Raw genomic sequence first — 15,959 nt, 5'->3', positions numbered from 1 at the left:
CATTGACAATCAGTGGATAAAATTGTTTACTTTCGAAAATGCCAACACTGTTTAATATCGGTAACTAAGTAATAATTTTTGCCTCATTTAAAATCCGTTTTAAAAGAGCTGTGATTTTTATCAATTAAAGATCAAATTTCAGTAAGTAAATTAAAATCTATCACTAATGTGAGCCTGCATTTGGAAAACATGTTTATTGTTTAAAACCTATTTATTAAGATTGCTTTTGTCAAAAAAAGTAATATTGCGATAAGTGTTCTTTGCGCATATTAATATTCATGTATTAATAATTAATAGTTATTTTTGCTGATTTTGTAACTTCAGAAGAGAGTAATCTCTAAATAATTGAGGGAAAAGTAGAATAATACTCATAAGTTAGAGCAAAAGAACATATTAATGTATTTACTTTTAATGTGATTACGGTAAGAAATTAATGAATTAATCAATTAATGAAGGGAATTATATTTAAAATATACAAGTGAAAATTGTGCAATTTTTTGAAGGTTCACTGTTATTTCTGCACATTTTGATGTTACAAATTAATGCTGTATCTAGAATTAGATGCTCAACCTAGCAATAATACGCTAGATTAGCTGATTATTTTGCATCTTCTAGTTATTTCAAAAACTCGATCTTTCTTGTTTTTTGTGATCCTTATATTCCTCACTAGTGTTTATTTTGTTTCCACTCTAGTTCAAGGAGCGATTGCCTTCTAGTTTAGGTTGAACATATTGAATCTTCTCATATTTTTAATTTTCGCTTTCTCCAGCTTCTCTCAACATAATAATGGAATTAACTTAAAATAAATCTGCGGAACTTTTGTAAAAGTCATTATCCTAAAGAGCCATAATAAATTAATGAGAACGAGAAATATTCGAATACTGAATTATAGAACTTCCGCAATAATAAATAAAACATTTTTACAAGTGTTTAAATTGTACAAAAATAGTTTCTTCCGTTGATTTTATCTAGCTAATAAATAGCTTTATATCCTCCAAAATATTACATTTAATCAGTTTTCGTGGATTTTTTAAAATTAAAATATATAATATACATCTTGAGCGTAAGATGTAATTAGACATTTTTTTAAAGTTATTAGATTTTTCGTTTAAACATATCTAATTTTTTGTCTTCCTGTTATCTTCCTGCATTGATATCAAATTAGGGTATCAATATTTGCAACTGTTAGTCTGCTCTGTGTTGTTACAAATGAAATCCATCAAGTTTAAACATTATTGATGATTACATTTTTTAAAAAGTTTGAAATTGATTAAGTTTTTGTTCAATTCTTGTAGGTGTTAGTAACTTCCACCATACATCCCACTACAAACTTTTAAGCTAAGAAATAAATATTTGTAAAACGATCTAAAAGTTCTTAAGTCGTTTTTGATAATCTGATAACTGGTTCCATGATGACAGATGAAAATCCCAAACCGTTGAGAAGTAGAAAAAAACATGTTCGCTATACCGACAAAGTCGGAGATATTTTTTATAACGACCTAACCACATTTTTCAACACAACTCAGTATCATCCCATTTAAAAAAAAATCCTGAAGGGAATTTATTTTCAAAGTATTTAACAAAAATTTTTTGTTTAATAATAAACATTATTAAAATTATTATTCATTTCAAATTGTTTTCATTTTAGCGGGCTAGATTTGTTAACCATATTTATTTTTTCAACCAATCAGCAATAAGTTGTTATCATCCATTGTAGCAGTTCGGCGGAGTGTTCGTTTTAATATTGGAATTCTTGTGAAGTGTTTATTTTTTTACACCTTGGATAAAGTTCTTTATTTCTTTTCTAGTGAGTGTGAACTTATTTTCAGTTTTGTTTTGCGTTTCATGTTTGCTTTAATATTCATGTCCAGTTTTACAATTTCCGTTCGTTTTTCGAAGAACCGTATGGTTCTCCATCTTTTTAAAATTTATGTTGATTCATTTTAAAATCGTTAATTTTTATGTTGGGTTTAAGCATAAAAAGCATAGTTAATAATTTTATTAGTCACGAATTAATTAACTATTTGACTTTGGGTTAGTTCAAGTAAATTAACTAACTATAATTTTCATACTTTCTAAAGCATTTCCTTATTCGCTAACTGTTAAATTACCTATAAGTCTTCTTTTGATTTAATTAAAGGATTATAAATTTTAAAAGAAGCCTACCTAAAAGCTCATTGAATCATAGAGCCAATTACGATTAATATTTTCACAAAGTACTTAATTAAGACAATTTTTTTTCTCACAGAAATGTTGAATGCTGGTGAGCCTGTTCTTGTCTGTCCTTACAATAAAGCCCACAGTATAATCAAAAGTCGAATGCAATTCCATCTTGTAAAATGTCGTTTGCAAAGTCCAAATTCAGAAAAAGTTGTATGTCCATTTGATTCGACGCACATAGTCCCTAAAGTTGAGCTTGAGGTAAGTTAATAATTGAAATATGATATGATATGTAAATTAATTATCTAAATGTGATAATTCAAAAAATGTTTTTTCTGTTACTTTTATTTGCTTTATTAAAATATATATTTTTTAGAAAGTTTAACTTTTATCGATTTTTAAAACTTGTATATGCAAATTTTATTTACAGTTTCATCAGCAGATTTGTGAAAATCGCATTGTATTAGACTCGTTCGTTTACGATGTCGGCAGCTCAAAATGTCCAGTTGAAGATGTTCCAGCGGATGTTCCTCCAGAGGCCCTTGCTCCCTGTGAAGAAAATTGGGATGAGGTAAATAATTATATTTTATTTATTCTCATAATGTTTCATGACATAGTAGATAAATGTATTTGATTTGATGGATATGCTGTCACCAATCACATGCCTAAATATTGTGTGAAGCGAGAGTCTGCATCGATGAGTTAGACTATTTCGCTTGGAAATTTTAGGTTTCGTTTACGGATGTTTGAAGTTACAACAATCTCGTAAGCCACCTGGTTTAATTGATATTAAAAATCTTTATCACGAAGACAAACGTATTTTTAAATATATATATTCATATATACATAATGTAGATGTGTGTAAAGTGAAATTGCATATATAACGTGACAATTTGTGAAATGGCGCTGGATTTTAGACTGAAACGTTACTGGATACTGAACAGATTAAAGCAATTGAGAATCTGTTCCATTTCAGACTATTATTAAAAAAAATATTTTAATATGAATGATTCTTAATTGTCTCAGGCTCTATTTATCTAGTATTTTTGATTGATCTTTCAGGATCCTGCCGTGTCTGTCTTGAACGTTGTTAAAGAAAGTGCTAAAGAAAAAAAAGTCTTACTTAATCTGATTGGAGTGCCTAAAGCTGAGCGAAAAGCGCACAGGGTGCAAGAAAGGCTACGTTTTCAGCGAGTTGCTGATGAAAAAGAAACTGAAAAGGTAATAGTGCCTTAAATAAAATTATTTATTATAAAATTACTTAGTGATTGAAGAACTTCTCTTTAAATTAAAAGAAGTAATTGCTTACATATTTTGACTCCTGTAATGATTTTTATTATTATTGTTTTATTATTTTTCAATTTGTAGAAAAGTAAAGATATTCAACAGACAGTTCAATCGTCAAAAAAGGTACGAGCTCTTAAATTTTTATGTGTAGAAACTAGAGGTTTTTAACTAAACATCTCAAACTAGCTTGAAAATCTGAATTCGTGTTATCAGCTCTAACAGAATGTAATATCTCTGGAACTGTTTAGCAGTTTAGAAATTAGTAATTCAATTATTAATGCATGTAGTACACACATTAAAGAACGCATGATCGAGCTGTGTGTTTGAATGTATTAATGAGTATATTTTCGTGGAAATGATTTCTTTGCCTTTCGTGTTCTATATAAAGGGATAAGCAAAGGATCAAGCTGCTAGGGAAACAGCCGGGTCCAAATCAAAACCCACGGCCAGTTTCAGCGGATGCGGATAAGAGATGTGTCATATACATTTTCCATCAGAGATTGTTGTGATGGAAATATATGTAGCATGCTGGCCCACTCCACTCAAATGCTCGAATGATCACGTGTATCAGGATATTTACCTGAAAAGCTGTCGGGTCATCGCCAACGAATCACCTGGAGCTGCCCAATTTGTAATCCTATGACTAGACTAATTACCACAGATATTTTTGAGTGAAATTAGTTTTTAGTCATAACCTATCAGTAATTTTGTTATGAGATTACTCAGATCATTAGTCATGTCAAATATGCATTACGACCCACTTTTCCTCACTGTACACTGAGTACAGTGGATTAAAGAATCCAAAAACTAGTTCCTATTGCAGTATATTTTATAATAAGATCAAAGTCACTTTCATGTTATTTGAAATACTGTTGAAAAAAAATAAAATAAATAAATTTAAAAAAAAATACTACTTATAGTGGTTTAGTTTTCCAGCTTTTACGTTTGTACACATCTAAAAATCAATCGAAAGATTGAAGAGTAGTGGCTTAGTGTCCAAGAGAGAGCTTAATTCATTGTGATCTGAAAGGGATATTTCGTCTTTCTTTACTATCAATATCTAGTCGTAAATTGTAGGCATCCTTAAAATGTACAATCTGTAAGTAGGAAATGATATTATGATAATAAGTTGGCTTTGGGTAAACTAAATCCAAGTATTTGCTTACAATTACCCCAGCAGATCCTATTATGTATATAGTTTGAATGTTAGAGATGTCAGTTTCATTGTTTGTAGAGTTGATATTAATAGATTGGCATGCCAAGATTTCTCAATAATGTCTAATCCACGTCCCCCTATCAAAATATTTAATACATTTACAGAAAATGCTTTCTGGGAAATCTGATAGTGTACTAGAGTCTCCTCGTAAGTTACCAACCCAGGTTTCTTGTGATGAAGTAGAAGATGTGTCACAGGTAAGAATTAAAATTGAATTTAAAGAAGTAAACTTATTTCATCTTATCTCTCCAACGTTACTTTTTTATTTTGGCAGGCTTGTATGTGCAAACTGTCTGTTTCATACATTGTTGGCGGAAAATTAAGGAATTCATTTTATGATGGTTCTTTATTAAGGGGGTTCAAAACTGTGAATTCATTGTTAGAGCTAATTTTAAAATTAAAATAATTACTAGGAATAAAAATTCTAGTTCAGTAATTATGTAATACATAATTAACCCCTAAAGTTAAAGGAATTCTATGGCTTCATATAAGTTTCTTTAAGTTGTTTCGCAATTAAAATATTTGGAAGTTTTACTAAGTGAGTTGCTAATCCTCGACTGTTCCATCGCAGAAAAGTTTCCATTTTGTTAATATTAAGAAATGGATAATTCATAATTTAGGGTATATGTCTATATATACGAGTATACAGGGTGTCCCAAGCTATATGGATAACGACTTTTTCTCGGAAACTAAGATAGCTAGAAAAAAACTAAAAAATACGTGTTCCCTTAGTTTTTTGTTAGGAATCCAAATTTACTTTGCAAATTTTGTTCAGTGCTTCCAGAAGCGAGATACAGGCACCAACTTCATTTTTTCAAATAGGAAGGTGCGGTTTTTATTTCAGAAATAGATTCCTCTATTTTTTTAAAGAAAAATTTACTTGAACGGTTTTTTTCTGTGAGCGATATTTTAGAAGTTATGAATGAAAACATGATTCTTATAAGAAATGTCAAAATGATAATATTATAACTGTTTTTTGATTGAATAAGAAGAAAAGTACTATTTTATTATAAATTTTACTCCTCATTAATATTACAGATCATGCTCGAACTGGCCTCCACCATTAGAGATCCATAGACATGCTCTTTCCTGCCAATTGCCCTTACTGCCAAAGAAATAGATTCGAATTTAACCGAGTTACAGGCATCTATTATTCTTTGCTTTAGTTCATCTACAGATGCAATCCCGGCTTGATTCTGATGCACCTAGATTTAGTAATGCTTTTAGGTAAGCAGAAATATGGAAAGAAAGAAAAAAGTTATGAATGATCTCCTTGTTTTTCGAGTATCCCCAAAGGAAATAGTCCATAGGTGTCAAATCCAGTGAACGAGGTGGCCATTGAATCGCCCCCCGTGACGATATAACACGCCCATCAAATTGCCTATCGAGATATCTCTTTACATCAAAAAACCGTTATAATATTATCTGACATTTCTTATAAGAATCATGTTTTCATTCATAACTTCTAAAATATTGCTCACAGAAAAAAACCGTTCAAGTAAATTTTTCTTTAAAAAAATAGAGAAATCCATTTCTGAAATTAAAACCGCACCTTCCCATTTGAAAAAATGAAGTTGGTGCCTGTATCTCGCTTCTGGAAGCACCGACAAAAATTTACAAATTAAATTTGGATTCCTAACAAAAAACTAAGGGAACACGTATTTTTTAGTTTTTTTCTAGCTACCTTAGTTTCCGAGAAAAAGTCGTTATCCATATAGCTTGGGACACCCTGTATACAGTGATGTATTAATGAAATGTTTTGACGAGGTTTTACTCAGTTGAGCCTGTGTGGAATGGAGCAACTTTAATAAGCCATTCGTAATTTGATCGTTCATAATATTTTTGTCAATGTGTTGGTATGTTTCTATTCTTTCTAACATGTCCATAAGCTTTTCTTTCCTTTCTGCATGTAACAGCGTTGATATTGTCTTAATTGGTGACCATATTTGATATTGATAAAGGTGATTTGCGTAAGTTCAGTCGTTTGTTGTATTTTTATTAATGTTTGTGTTCTTTGTATCTGTGTTGGATCTTTCTCGCGTTCTGGTCAATACAGATATTATCATAGTCTGGATAAACTAGTTTGTTAATACCGCTGTTGTCGTTTGGGGTTGTTTCTTTCGGTATGTGCACGAATCCTGTTTTCCCAGTTGGTTTCATTTAAAATGGAAATTTTAAAAAGTTAAAAGAGAATTGGTGGCCATTCTATCTTGACGTCAAATTGGGGTAGCCACTTTTGTTCCCTTAGTAACTTTTTCAATTTTCTGCGATACAAACGTTGAAAAATTAAAATAAAAAAGTCGGGTGGTGTCCATCTTAACACACTTCTACATTTCTTAATAGTGTGTGTTTAAAGATCCATAACAACAATTCCTGTATATAATTCTTTAACAAATAAACGAATGTTCGCTGTGGATGTTCTCGTACGTCGTATATGGAGCTTACTACAGTCTGTTCTTCCCATTTCTCGGAAGATAACTAAGATAAAATCAGCAAGAATTAGAGTATTTTAGGATGATCCATGAAGTTGATTAGGTTGACGATTGCTACTCCTCGACCCAGCGTTACTTTAAATTTAATCAATGATATTTTAGCCCTAGGTTTATTCTAATTTTGTATCTTCTCTTTGACAATGGTTTATTTATTTATTTTACTTTTTACAACTAATATGGGGAAAAGTGGGTCTAGTTTTAATAACGTGTCATATAAGATTAGTGTTTATGAGTGAGAAAGAAAACATTAATTCAGATTAAACAGTTTAGTGACTGTAATAGTTTTTAAATATGTTATTCTTTTGGATTCAGATGTAGAAGAGTTAGAACTATATTTCTTCCTGATAATCCAATATATATAGTAAGTGATGGATTTTATCATATTTTAGATAGTAAGGATTAACTCATGGAAATAAGCTAACCATTCTTGAGGAAATCCTAGGTTCAAAATCCATGATTGCTCTCCTTAGGTGAGCTCTACCTAAGAGTCTCTGGAGCCACAGCCAATGATAGATTGTTGTCTACAACTTTGACAAACATTTACCAGAGACCGGTAGTGCTCTGATTAAACTTGTTCCTTAATGACCCCAAAAAAGGTTGCAAATCTTAAGTAAAACATCTTTATTTTATATAATGAATAATACATAATACTTTTTATTCATTTTTTGCCGCTAGTGGAAGAAGATCTTGATTATGGGATCAATATTTCAAGGTAAAAAAATAAATGCTTAATTTTCTGTCTTCATTTATTATTGTATGATATAAAGTTGCTGTGGTAGTTAATTGAGCTTAATGATCCTTTACATTTTTAGTTTCTTGAAGTTATGGAAATTCAAGCTAACATATTTAAAATTAAATTACTCAAATTAAAGATTGAAAAGTAGATAAAAAAATTTGATTGCTCTGCAAAATTAATAAAAATAAATCTGGTCAAACTTATTATTAGACCAGATTTTTAGATTTAAAAAATCTAATCTATTATTAGACCAAGTAAGAATTGAAATCCGAAAATTTTAAAAGAAGAGATGAATTGATTTACTTTCAAAAACCTAGACTAAACGGATTCCTAATCGTGTGGGAAGGATTCCATTAAAATTCGAACGTCATTTAATGTTTCTTTCAAACTCTCTCTTTTTCTTACGCACACAGTCATTCTTATTACTTAAAAAATATTAATACTTTTTTTAATAAAGTGTAGTCATACGCGGGATTCGAATAGGGGATCTCCCACTTACAAAGCCACGCTCTTGACCACTAGACCAACACCTTGAAAGATATTCTTACCATAATCTTAGGTCAAGAAGTCTTGCATACTGGGTACATTAACATGATGCAATGGTTGCTTTTATTTGATGATAAAACAAATTTATTCTGACTCACCCACAACCATTACATTACACTACATGTTTTAAAATCTTTAATTATTGTTATTTTTTTACTTTGCGTCACCAAAAACAGTTTTTGCAGTCAGAGGACCTCCCAAAACTTGTAATTGTGATGGAAAATTAATATTGAAAACGAATAGATAAAATTGTAACTTTGATCTTAAATATCTCAACTAATATTAGGGATATCGAAACAGGGTCATCGTCATTTTTCACAGATTTTTATGCAGTTTTCATAATCATTGTCAAAACCAGTGGCCCTTATGAAACCCCAATCGGGTTTTTGCCCGTAACTTCGCCAAAAATGAAGATACAGCATCGGGGGTGGAAAATTTGCAAACTGGACCAAAAAAAAACTTATAGTTTACTTCGTGGGTTTTTTGGGAATTCCGCTTTCCTAAAAAGTTATTAGCGATTGGTGCGTTTTAAATGGATCACCCTGTATATGGTTCTTTAGTCCTTTTAATTTATTCAAGACATTAGATTGGACTGTAACTTATGATCTTAATTTTGATTTTAGTTTTTATAGTCGTTCTTTTGGATATTTTTCGATGCGAATGCTCGATTGTTGCCATTTCTATATAATTTTATATCTGTTTCCGTTAGCTTTTGTGTGTAAGGGTATAAAACCATGTGTATACTCCATCTACCTGGCTTGAAGATAGGTAGGTTGTTTTATGCTGCGTTTTTGTGTTTGATAATTCAATGGCTATACTGAGGTTTCATATTTTTGCTGGTTACTTCCTTTTGTTATTAGACCTTGTGGATAACGATATTCCATTAGAATGTTTTATGTTTTAATTCTTCATGTATGTGTTGCGTGGAGGTCTGTTTTGTTGCTCATTAAAATAGTTATTATATTTGTTCGCAAGTGGATGGTATGAAATTGTACTTTAATTTTCTTTTCACCATCATAAAATTTTAATTATGTTAGGATCAGAGGTAAATTAAAACAATTTTTTTTGTAACGTCCTGTAACTCAGCATTAAGATTAAGTGATCAGGTGAGTATTAAAATCTATCACCATATTCTCGTGAATGTGCCCATAACTTCCATCAACTTAGTAATAATATTGGTATTAATTAAATTTGTTATTTCAGGCTTCTAAGGGACCAGAGCCAAATGATGTACTGGAGGAAAAGAGTGCTGATTGTAATAAAAATAGCGAAGATGATTTTGAAGTAGTAAAATCTCATAAAAAAGCGCAAGGAAAAAAGAACAAGAAATCACAGCAAAATGTACGACGTCCGCCAGCACAGGTTGCAAAAATTTCATCTAAAGGGATGGAAGAACTTAACCATATGACCTTAATGGTTAATCTAAATAATGATAATAATGAGAATACTAGAGGTGGGGGTCATGCAGAAGTATCAGAAAGAAGACCTGAAATGAAAATAATGAAGAACGCTTGGGAGAAACCATTAAATATGGGTATTAGAGGCAAAGATACTTCGCCAGTGTGTCCAATTGACGATTTTCCATCACTTCCTGTTTCAGGAAGAGGAAGAGGTCTTAAAAAGTTTTAAAACTAGAACTTATTTTTAAGCTCAAATTTAATTTTACCTTTATAGTTTTAAATACTATATAATAATTAGTTGGATAAGTTACTGGACAAACTTAATTGATTGTTTACTCTTTGATACATAACATATCTTTTCATTATTTTATAATTGCTTTTGACTTATTGTGGAAAAAACGAAAACAAAACAAATGTTGACGTCTTTTACTCCCTGTACCCATCCTGTTCCTCAAACTCTTAGCATAGAGAAAATAATAGCGAATGTAATAATAAACCTTGGAAATAGAGAAAAAAATGTTAATGATTTAAAATTATCAAAATTAAATTAAATGCATTCATTACATATAAGAGAAAACTTACGGAGTATCAAGTAAGAACTTGTTAAAGGAACTTCTTGAGAATTTTAGAATAATAAATTTTCTTTCTTCCTTCTATGGTACCTAATATGGTTGTTGGACGTAAAGCCCGCCTGAAAAATAGGCATTAACTTCCTTTTTTTTTCTTTTTATTTTCAAAAATTAAGTTAAGAAAGTTCAGAAAATTAAGTTTTCAAAGCAAATTCAAATTTGGTGTGGCAAATTGTAAATTGAGTTTCCTTACAGGCATTACTGTTTATCACCGGTCAGCTGTTAAAAGGGCTTCTAGAAAAAAAAAAAAAAATCTCAAGGTTAGAAACATTCAAGAAATGTTCTTACTTGAAAAATATTGCTAATAAACAAATGTTTTCCTGATAATACCAATTTTCTTGTCATGTGTTTGTTATGCGGCCCCTTTATAAGTTTAATACAAAATTAATCTTGTGAACTATTAAACGAGGTGAAATTACAAAATTAGACCAAATCGGTTTGAGCGTAAGTGCCATTGTATTCAATAAATTATAGTTATTGGAGACTGTGATTGTCCACAATTTGATGTTAGAAATTTCAAAAATGGCTAAAGAAATTCGTATGAATGGGGCAATAGATGTTCATATACACAAAATTACTTATTACAAAAAAAAAAGAATTTTAATTATGCTGGAATATGATACCTTCTCACATTTTCTTCTTGTAATCAACTCAATAATTCTGATTTAACCAAAGAGAAGGGAATCGCAAGTTTTGCAGCATTTAAAATTTAAGCCAACTCACAGATTGCCTCTAAAAAATTGTTACAACAAAAATGCTGTTTACAACAAAAATTTTATAAATAATTGAATACTTTTTCAATCTTCAGTTGGTGGAGACATCTAGTGTCAGTTTCGGTAAACCTTGAAGTAGGAGGCTTAAGGAGTCACGTTTATACGTACTGTTAAAATCTGGTTAGGTTCATCTGGTGAGAGGTTTTTTAAACATAACGAAAAAGTATAGCAGATTTTAGGTATGTACTTGCTGGCGACATAGCTTTTTATTTGTAAAGATTTTTATAAAGAAATTATTTATCTACTTACATTCCTGCGATTTTGACCAATATTAAATTGATCATGTGAATTTTAAATGAAGGAACATGTTCTCCTTTTTCTTAAATGTTTAGCTTATTTTTTTATTTATTTAACAAATATTTTAGAACTTAAAAACATAATAGAGAGAAGCGAGCTGAAATGTCTATTAATTTACTTTGAGAAGTTATTAGCGAAGGAGGAAGTTTGTAACAGTAGGTATATTCGGTGAAATAATATTTCATAGGAAAACTGCCCGTACTACACCCCCGAAATTTCACTAAAATTAGAGAAAGCAAAAAGGAATGTAGAAATGAAATAAACAAATGTTTACTTTTATTCAGAAATATTCATTATTATAATACTTCATTACGTGAGTTTTATCTTTTCAATATGGCAACAAAAACTGAATTATAAAAAGATTTATTCTAAAAGTAAAGTAGTCGCCCATTTGTTCAGGAGGAGCTTACCATCCTCCTACTGGGTGCCTTGGATGGATAGAGTCTTATATTTTAGGAATAACATTTCTTGACAAACCAAAACTTAATGCCAGGCGGAACTCAAACTGCGAACTCTTACTTACCATTCGGCGCTCATAACTACTATACCAAACCCACCCAACGAATGCGATAAAAAGTAATGTCCAGATAAACCGGAATACTTCTAAGACACTGCATGCCAATCAGGAACATGTACAACATATCGAGTCCTAAAGCTTCGAAACAGTCTGCCATTTTAAGTGTCTAGAAACGATCACAACTGGAAAAAATAAATAATTGAAGGAAATAAAAACAAGAATTTGGAATTACAGATACTCAATGCTTTTGATTATTTCAAAAGTTTCGACGCATCAAGCTGATATTCAGAGAATTATTATTAATGATTATTAAGTAATAATAATAATTAATTATTAATGAATTGTTTTGAGAGCGGTTGCAATATATGGCAACGAATTATTGTCTTTGATAAAAAGCTATGAACGCATGTAATTCTCTATTTAATATTTTGGGGAATAAGAAAGTGGGGTTTTTCTTTTTGGTTTCCTATTTTGTTTTGTTTTGTTGAGAAAAAAAGAAAGAAGGTATTTGCATTCTTTACAACAAAATACGAAGGATATCGCAATTTATTTTAATTAAATTACTTTTTTTATTGTTAATTACTGTTACAATTTTCGCAACAAATAAACATTTAGTTCTACAATGGTTTCCAACAAGGTTCTTTCCCAACTATCCATGCTAGTAATGTTATTAACATGCTCTTTAACTATTTTTATGAAGGGCTGAACTTTGCTTTTAATCATCTTCTTTCTAGAGGTGGTTAAACAATTTCGCTAATTCTTTGTTTTTATAAGTCAAGGTTTTTGTAACTCGCGTTTTTTTGAGGATTTTTATTGTAGTCTGGTACAGATGCCAATTCCTGCGAACTTATTGCTTTTCATAATAGTTGCTTCAGTAAATATTGTACCATATACTTGGATACTAGGAAACAACGTCTAATTTTTCGATAACCAGTCATAAAAGGACATACCAGTCTATCATCCAACTTCAACTGCCGTTTATAAAGAATTAAAAAGTGAAAATAAACATTTCTGCTCACACCATATGTGAGTAGTACTCGAAGAAAGACTACTTCATGTTTTCTATGGCGACGGCTTGTCCAACCTCCGAAGTGGATTAACCAATGCATTTATTAATCGTCGAGAGCTTCATGCTCCAACGTCGATGGAGAAATATCAGGAAGAAATATCATCAATATTTCAATAATCAATAATCGATGGAGAAATATCAATATTTGACGGCTGTCGGATTTTAGTCCTATGCAAATAGACTACCTAATGGATTCATAGTCTTCTATTCTGGCACTGTGCAGTAATCGGCCTACCAACAGTTTTTTTAACCAACTCTTTGTAAAAAAAAAGAAATATACAGCTTTTACCAGTATTGCCAGTAACTCCTAAGTTTCCTAAGAATTCTGTGAATCGATTAAGCAGGCAATTAGGAGCAAGGAAGGAGTGCGAGCCCATCTTTAAGTTCAGCAAAATGCCTAACAGAGCACCACGAGGAGTTCATATAGGACTACGGCTGAAAAAAAAAGCATATTTAACTTGTCAGGCCAGCCTTCATTTTAACTGTACCGTATCGATGTCACCAATTCGGATATCTAAACTCTATGTACACTTCTATTTAATAAACACGTTCGCTACAATCAGGTCAGCAATCTAACCCTATAATAAAATAAAGCAGCAATCAACCTCTTCACTGGATGGATGGCGCAGAATAGCTAATTTTCCATTAAATATAAAAAAAATGTTGTATCATTACAAGATAAAGGATATTTATTTTATATGCAGTAAATTAATCTGCACAGATCGGCCCGAATACGAAATATTGTATGTCAGTAATCGTAGGCTAATTATAGATTTAATTTGAATCAGGAATGGCCAGAGATGGAATAGTATTCCTGAGGAATTAATCGAAGATAAATAAATGCACTGCTTGCACGATCTAGATATATTTATATTGTGTTTGCATGAGAGAGGCATTGTTATTTATTTCTAAAAATTGTTTTTTCTTCACTAAATTAATATTCCAATTAAAACTCCAAATAAAAAATGACACGATCAATGGCTCTTAGTACTATTGCTAGAATAAGAGAAATTAGAATGTACATTTTTAGTATTTAATTATTTCTTTTAAAATTAAACTATTAAAAGTTACGTTTTTCCAGACTTATTATAATGTATTATATGGTTATTCTAGTTGCAGCTAGAATGATAATTTTGTTGGTTTATCGGGCTCTGAAAATTACAACTTGTTCACGATATGTTTTGGGTTTACAATTACCTACTGTCTTTATGACCAAAACTCCCTCTTATTATTTGATTTTACAGGTTTATAATTTTTTTTCCCCCCCCTTGATAAAGCTGTGGTTAATACCTGAATAAATTATTTAGCGGCCCGACTAAATGAAGTTAACAAAAAAAAGTAAAATATGAAAGGCGATCAGTTTTTGTTGAGTACCGTCTCTCTTCCATCAACCTCTCATGCCTTGAAATGGTTACACATACACACAATCGTATACACACACACCCTTGGTATAAGGGGAAAAAATATAGAAGTTGAAGTTTTTTTTTAATTCCATTTTAATAAAAGACGTCATTTATCTAAGCAAATCAGAAGGATGAAAGGTTAATGCTGTTATAATGCCAGGTTAGTTATAGTATACATAGAAAAGTTTCTTTTGAACTTAAGCGTCCTTTACAAGTAAAACCACTTTTTATTTTTATGACTTCTGCCGACAAAAAGGAAAATTGAGATGTTTCTCAATTTTTGTATGTTCTCCTCTTCACGTATTTAGTTTTCTTTGTTTTTTTTAAAAACATTTTTTATTCACTTTAATGGTAGCTTTGTTTCTTTACCTCAGCGTAAAATTGATTCTTTGTTATTAACATAAGACACACCTTCCACTCAGCAACCTGGACAACCATTCAAGTGCTACATTTTATTTCTCTTAGATCTCAATTAGGAGTAGAAGTTGACTAGCTATTCTTTGACAAATTCTCTGTATCTACAAATAAATTCGTTCTATTGACTACTTTATTAGCTAATAGCTGTATTATTGCGATTAAATATGAAGGCAAGGATATTTAATCGCAATAATACAGCTAATGCCAAAAGTTTCCTGAAGGTGCTAGGACAATCCCTGCAAGTTTGTCTCTGAGTAAGCTAAATGCCTACCAACATTAGCATTATTTTATTAATTTATTTAATCTTTGACTTTAATTTCTCTCGACATTATTATCAAGCAATCTTTTTCAGCTAACACAAATGTTTGAATTTTGTAATTTGTGTTTGCTGAAAATACTATATAATTCGATAGTTTTTTTTGGGTATTTCTGAGAAGTAATGATTTGTAAGGTTTTAATCTAAAGAGTGTTTGCGAATGTACGCTTCTGTGAAACAATTAAGTGTGTTTTGAAATTCGAAACTAGAAGGAAATGTACGAGGGTCGTTTGAAAAGTCCGTGCAAAGTCAGAGAGATAGCACTACTGGCGCGTATCGAGGTTATGTTTAGTTAGTAGCATCTCTTGGAAGAACACACACAAAGTTTCAGCCAGATCGGTCTATTTCTTTGTGTTTGGCATTCGTTTGAATCGAGGAAGTCGAGTGATTTTCAAAAAATGGACGAAAAAGAATTTCGTGTGTTGATTAAACACATGATGGTATCTCTGCAATCGGACTATCGGAATTACCACTTTATCGAATTAATTTTTATTTTTAGTTTTTAAATTATACTTAAAATTTTGCCTTCTACGAAATTTTTCTCTTTTTTGTGACCTGAGAATCTAAAACTTCCTGACTGGTTTTTGGCGGCTTCAACGGATTATGAATGTTTTCAACAAAACTTTTTTTAAGTGGAATTCAAAATTAGAAGCCGAAACAAGTGCAGAGCTAATAAAATCATCCATATTATTCAACAAAGT

At 30.9% G+C, this 15,959-nt stretch overlaps 1 protein-coding gene and 1 long non-coding RNA gene across 8 annotated transcripts; one reads left to right on the top strand and one right to left on the bottom strand.

Moving 5' to 3' along the window:
- Positions 1–3: 3 nt before the first annotated feature.
- LOC141451009 (uncharacterized) lies at positions 4–10,251 on the top strand. Of its 7 annotated transcripts, XM_074122006.1 has the most exons (8): positions 1,865–2,034; positions 2,249–2,421; positions 2,591–2,731; positions 3,223–3,381; positions 3,529–3,570; positions 4,768–4,860; positions 7,831–7,867; positions 9,641–9,816. In XM_074122006.1, exons 1-8 carry the CDS (start codon positions 1,962–1,964, stop codon positions 9,646–9,648), a joined length of 726 nt encoding a protein of 241 aa, XP_073978107.1. In that variant the 5' UTR covers positions 1,865–1,961; the 3' UTR covers positions 9,649–9,816. The 7 variants fall into 7 exon arrangements, with proteins under 7 accessions (XP_073978103.1, XP_073978106.1, XP_073978101.1 ...); XM_074122002.1 differs by lacking the exons at positions 1,865–2,034; positions 7,831–7,867 and adding an exon at positions 4–141 and having other exon boundaries at positions 9,641–10,251; XM_074122000.1 differs by lacking the exons at positions 1,865–2,034; positions 7,831–7,867 and adding an exon at positions 1,655–1,807 and having other exon boundaries at positions 9,641–10,251.
- On the bottom strand, positions 10,104–11,653 carry LOC141451010 (uncharacterized). The gene is made up of 3 exons (XR_012456492.1): positions 11,090–11,653; positions 10,420–10,700; positions 10,104–10,334 (listed from the first exon to the last, which is right to left on the bottom strand). It is a non-coding gene; the product is annotated as an uncharacterized lncRNA (long non-coding RNA).
- Between the last annotated feature and the right edge of the window lie 4,306 nt (positions 11,654–15,959).

This window comes from Rhodnius prolixus, unplaced genomic scaffold, assembly GCF_049639745.1.
Source record: "Rhodnius prolixus isolate KJV_2025 unplaced genomic scaffold, Rpr scaffold_8, whole genome shotgun sequence".
NCBI lineage: Eukaryota > Metazoa > Arthropoda > Insecta > Hemiptera > Reduviidae > Rhodnius > Rhodnius prolixus.
Note: the sequence above shows the minus strand (reverse complement) of the source record. Positions and strands in the feature narration are given on the sequence as shown.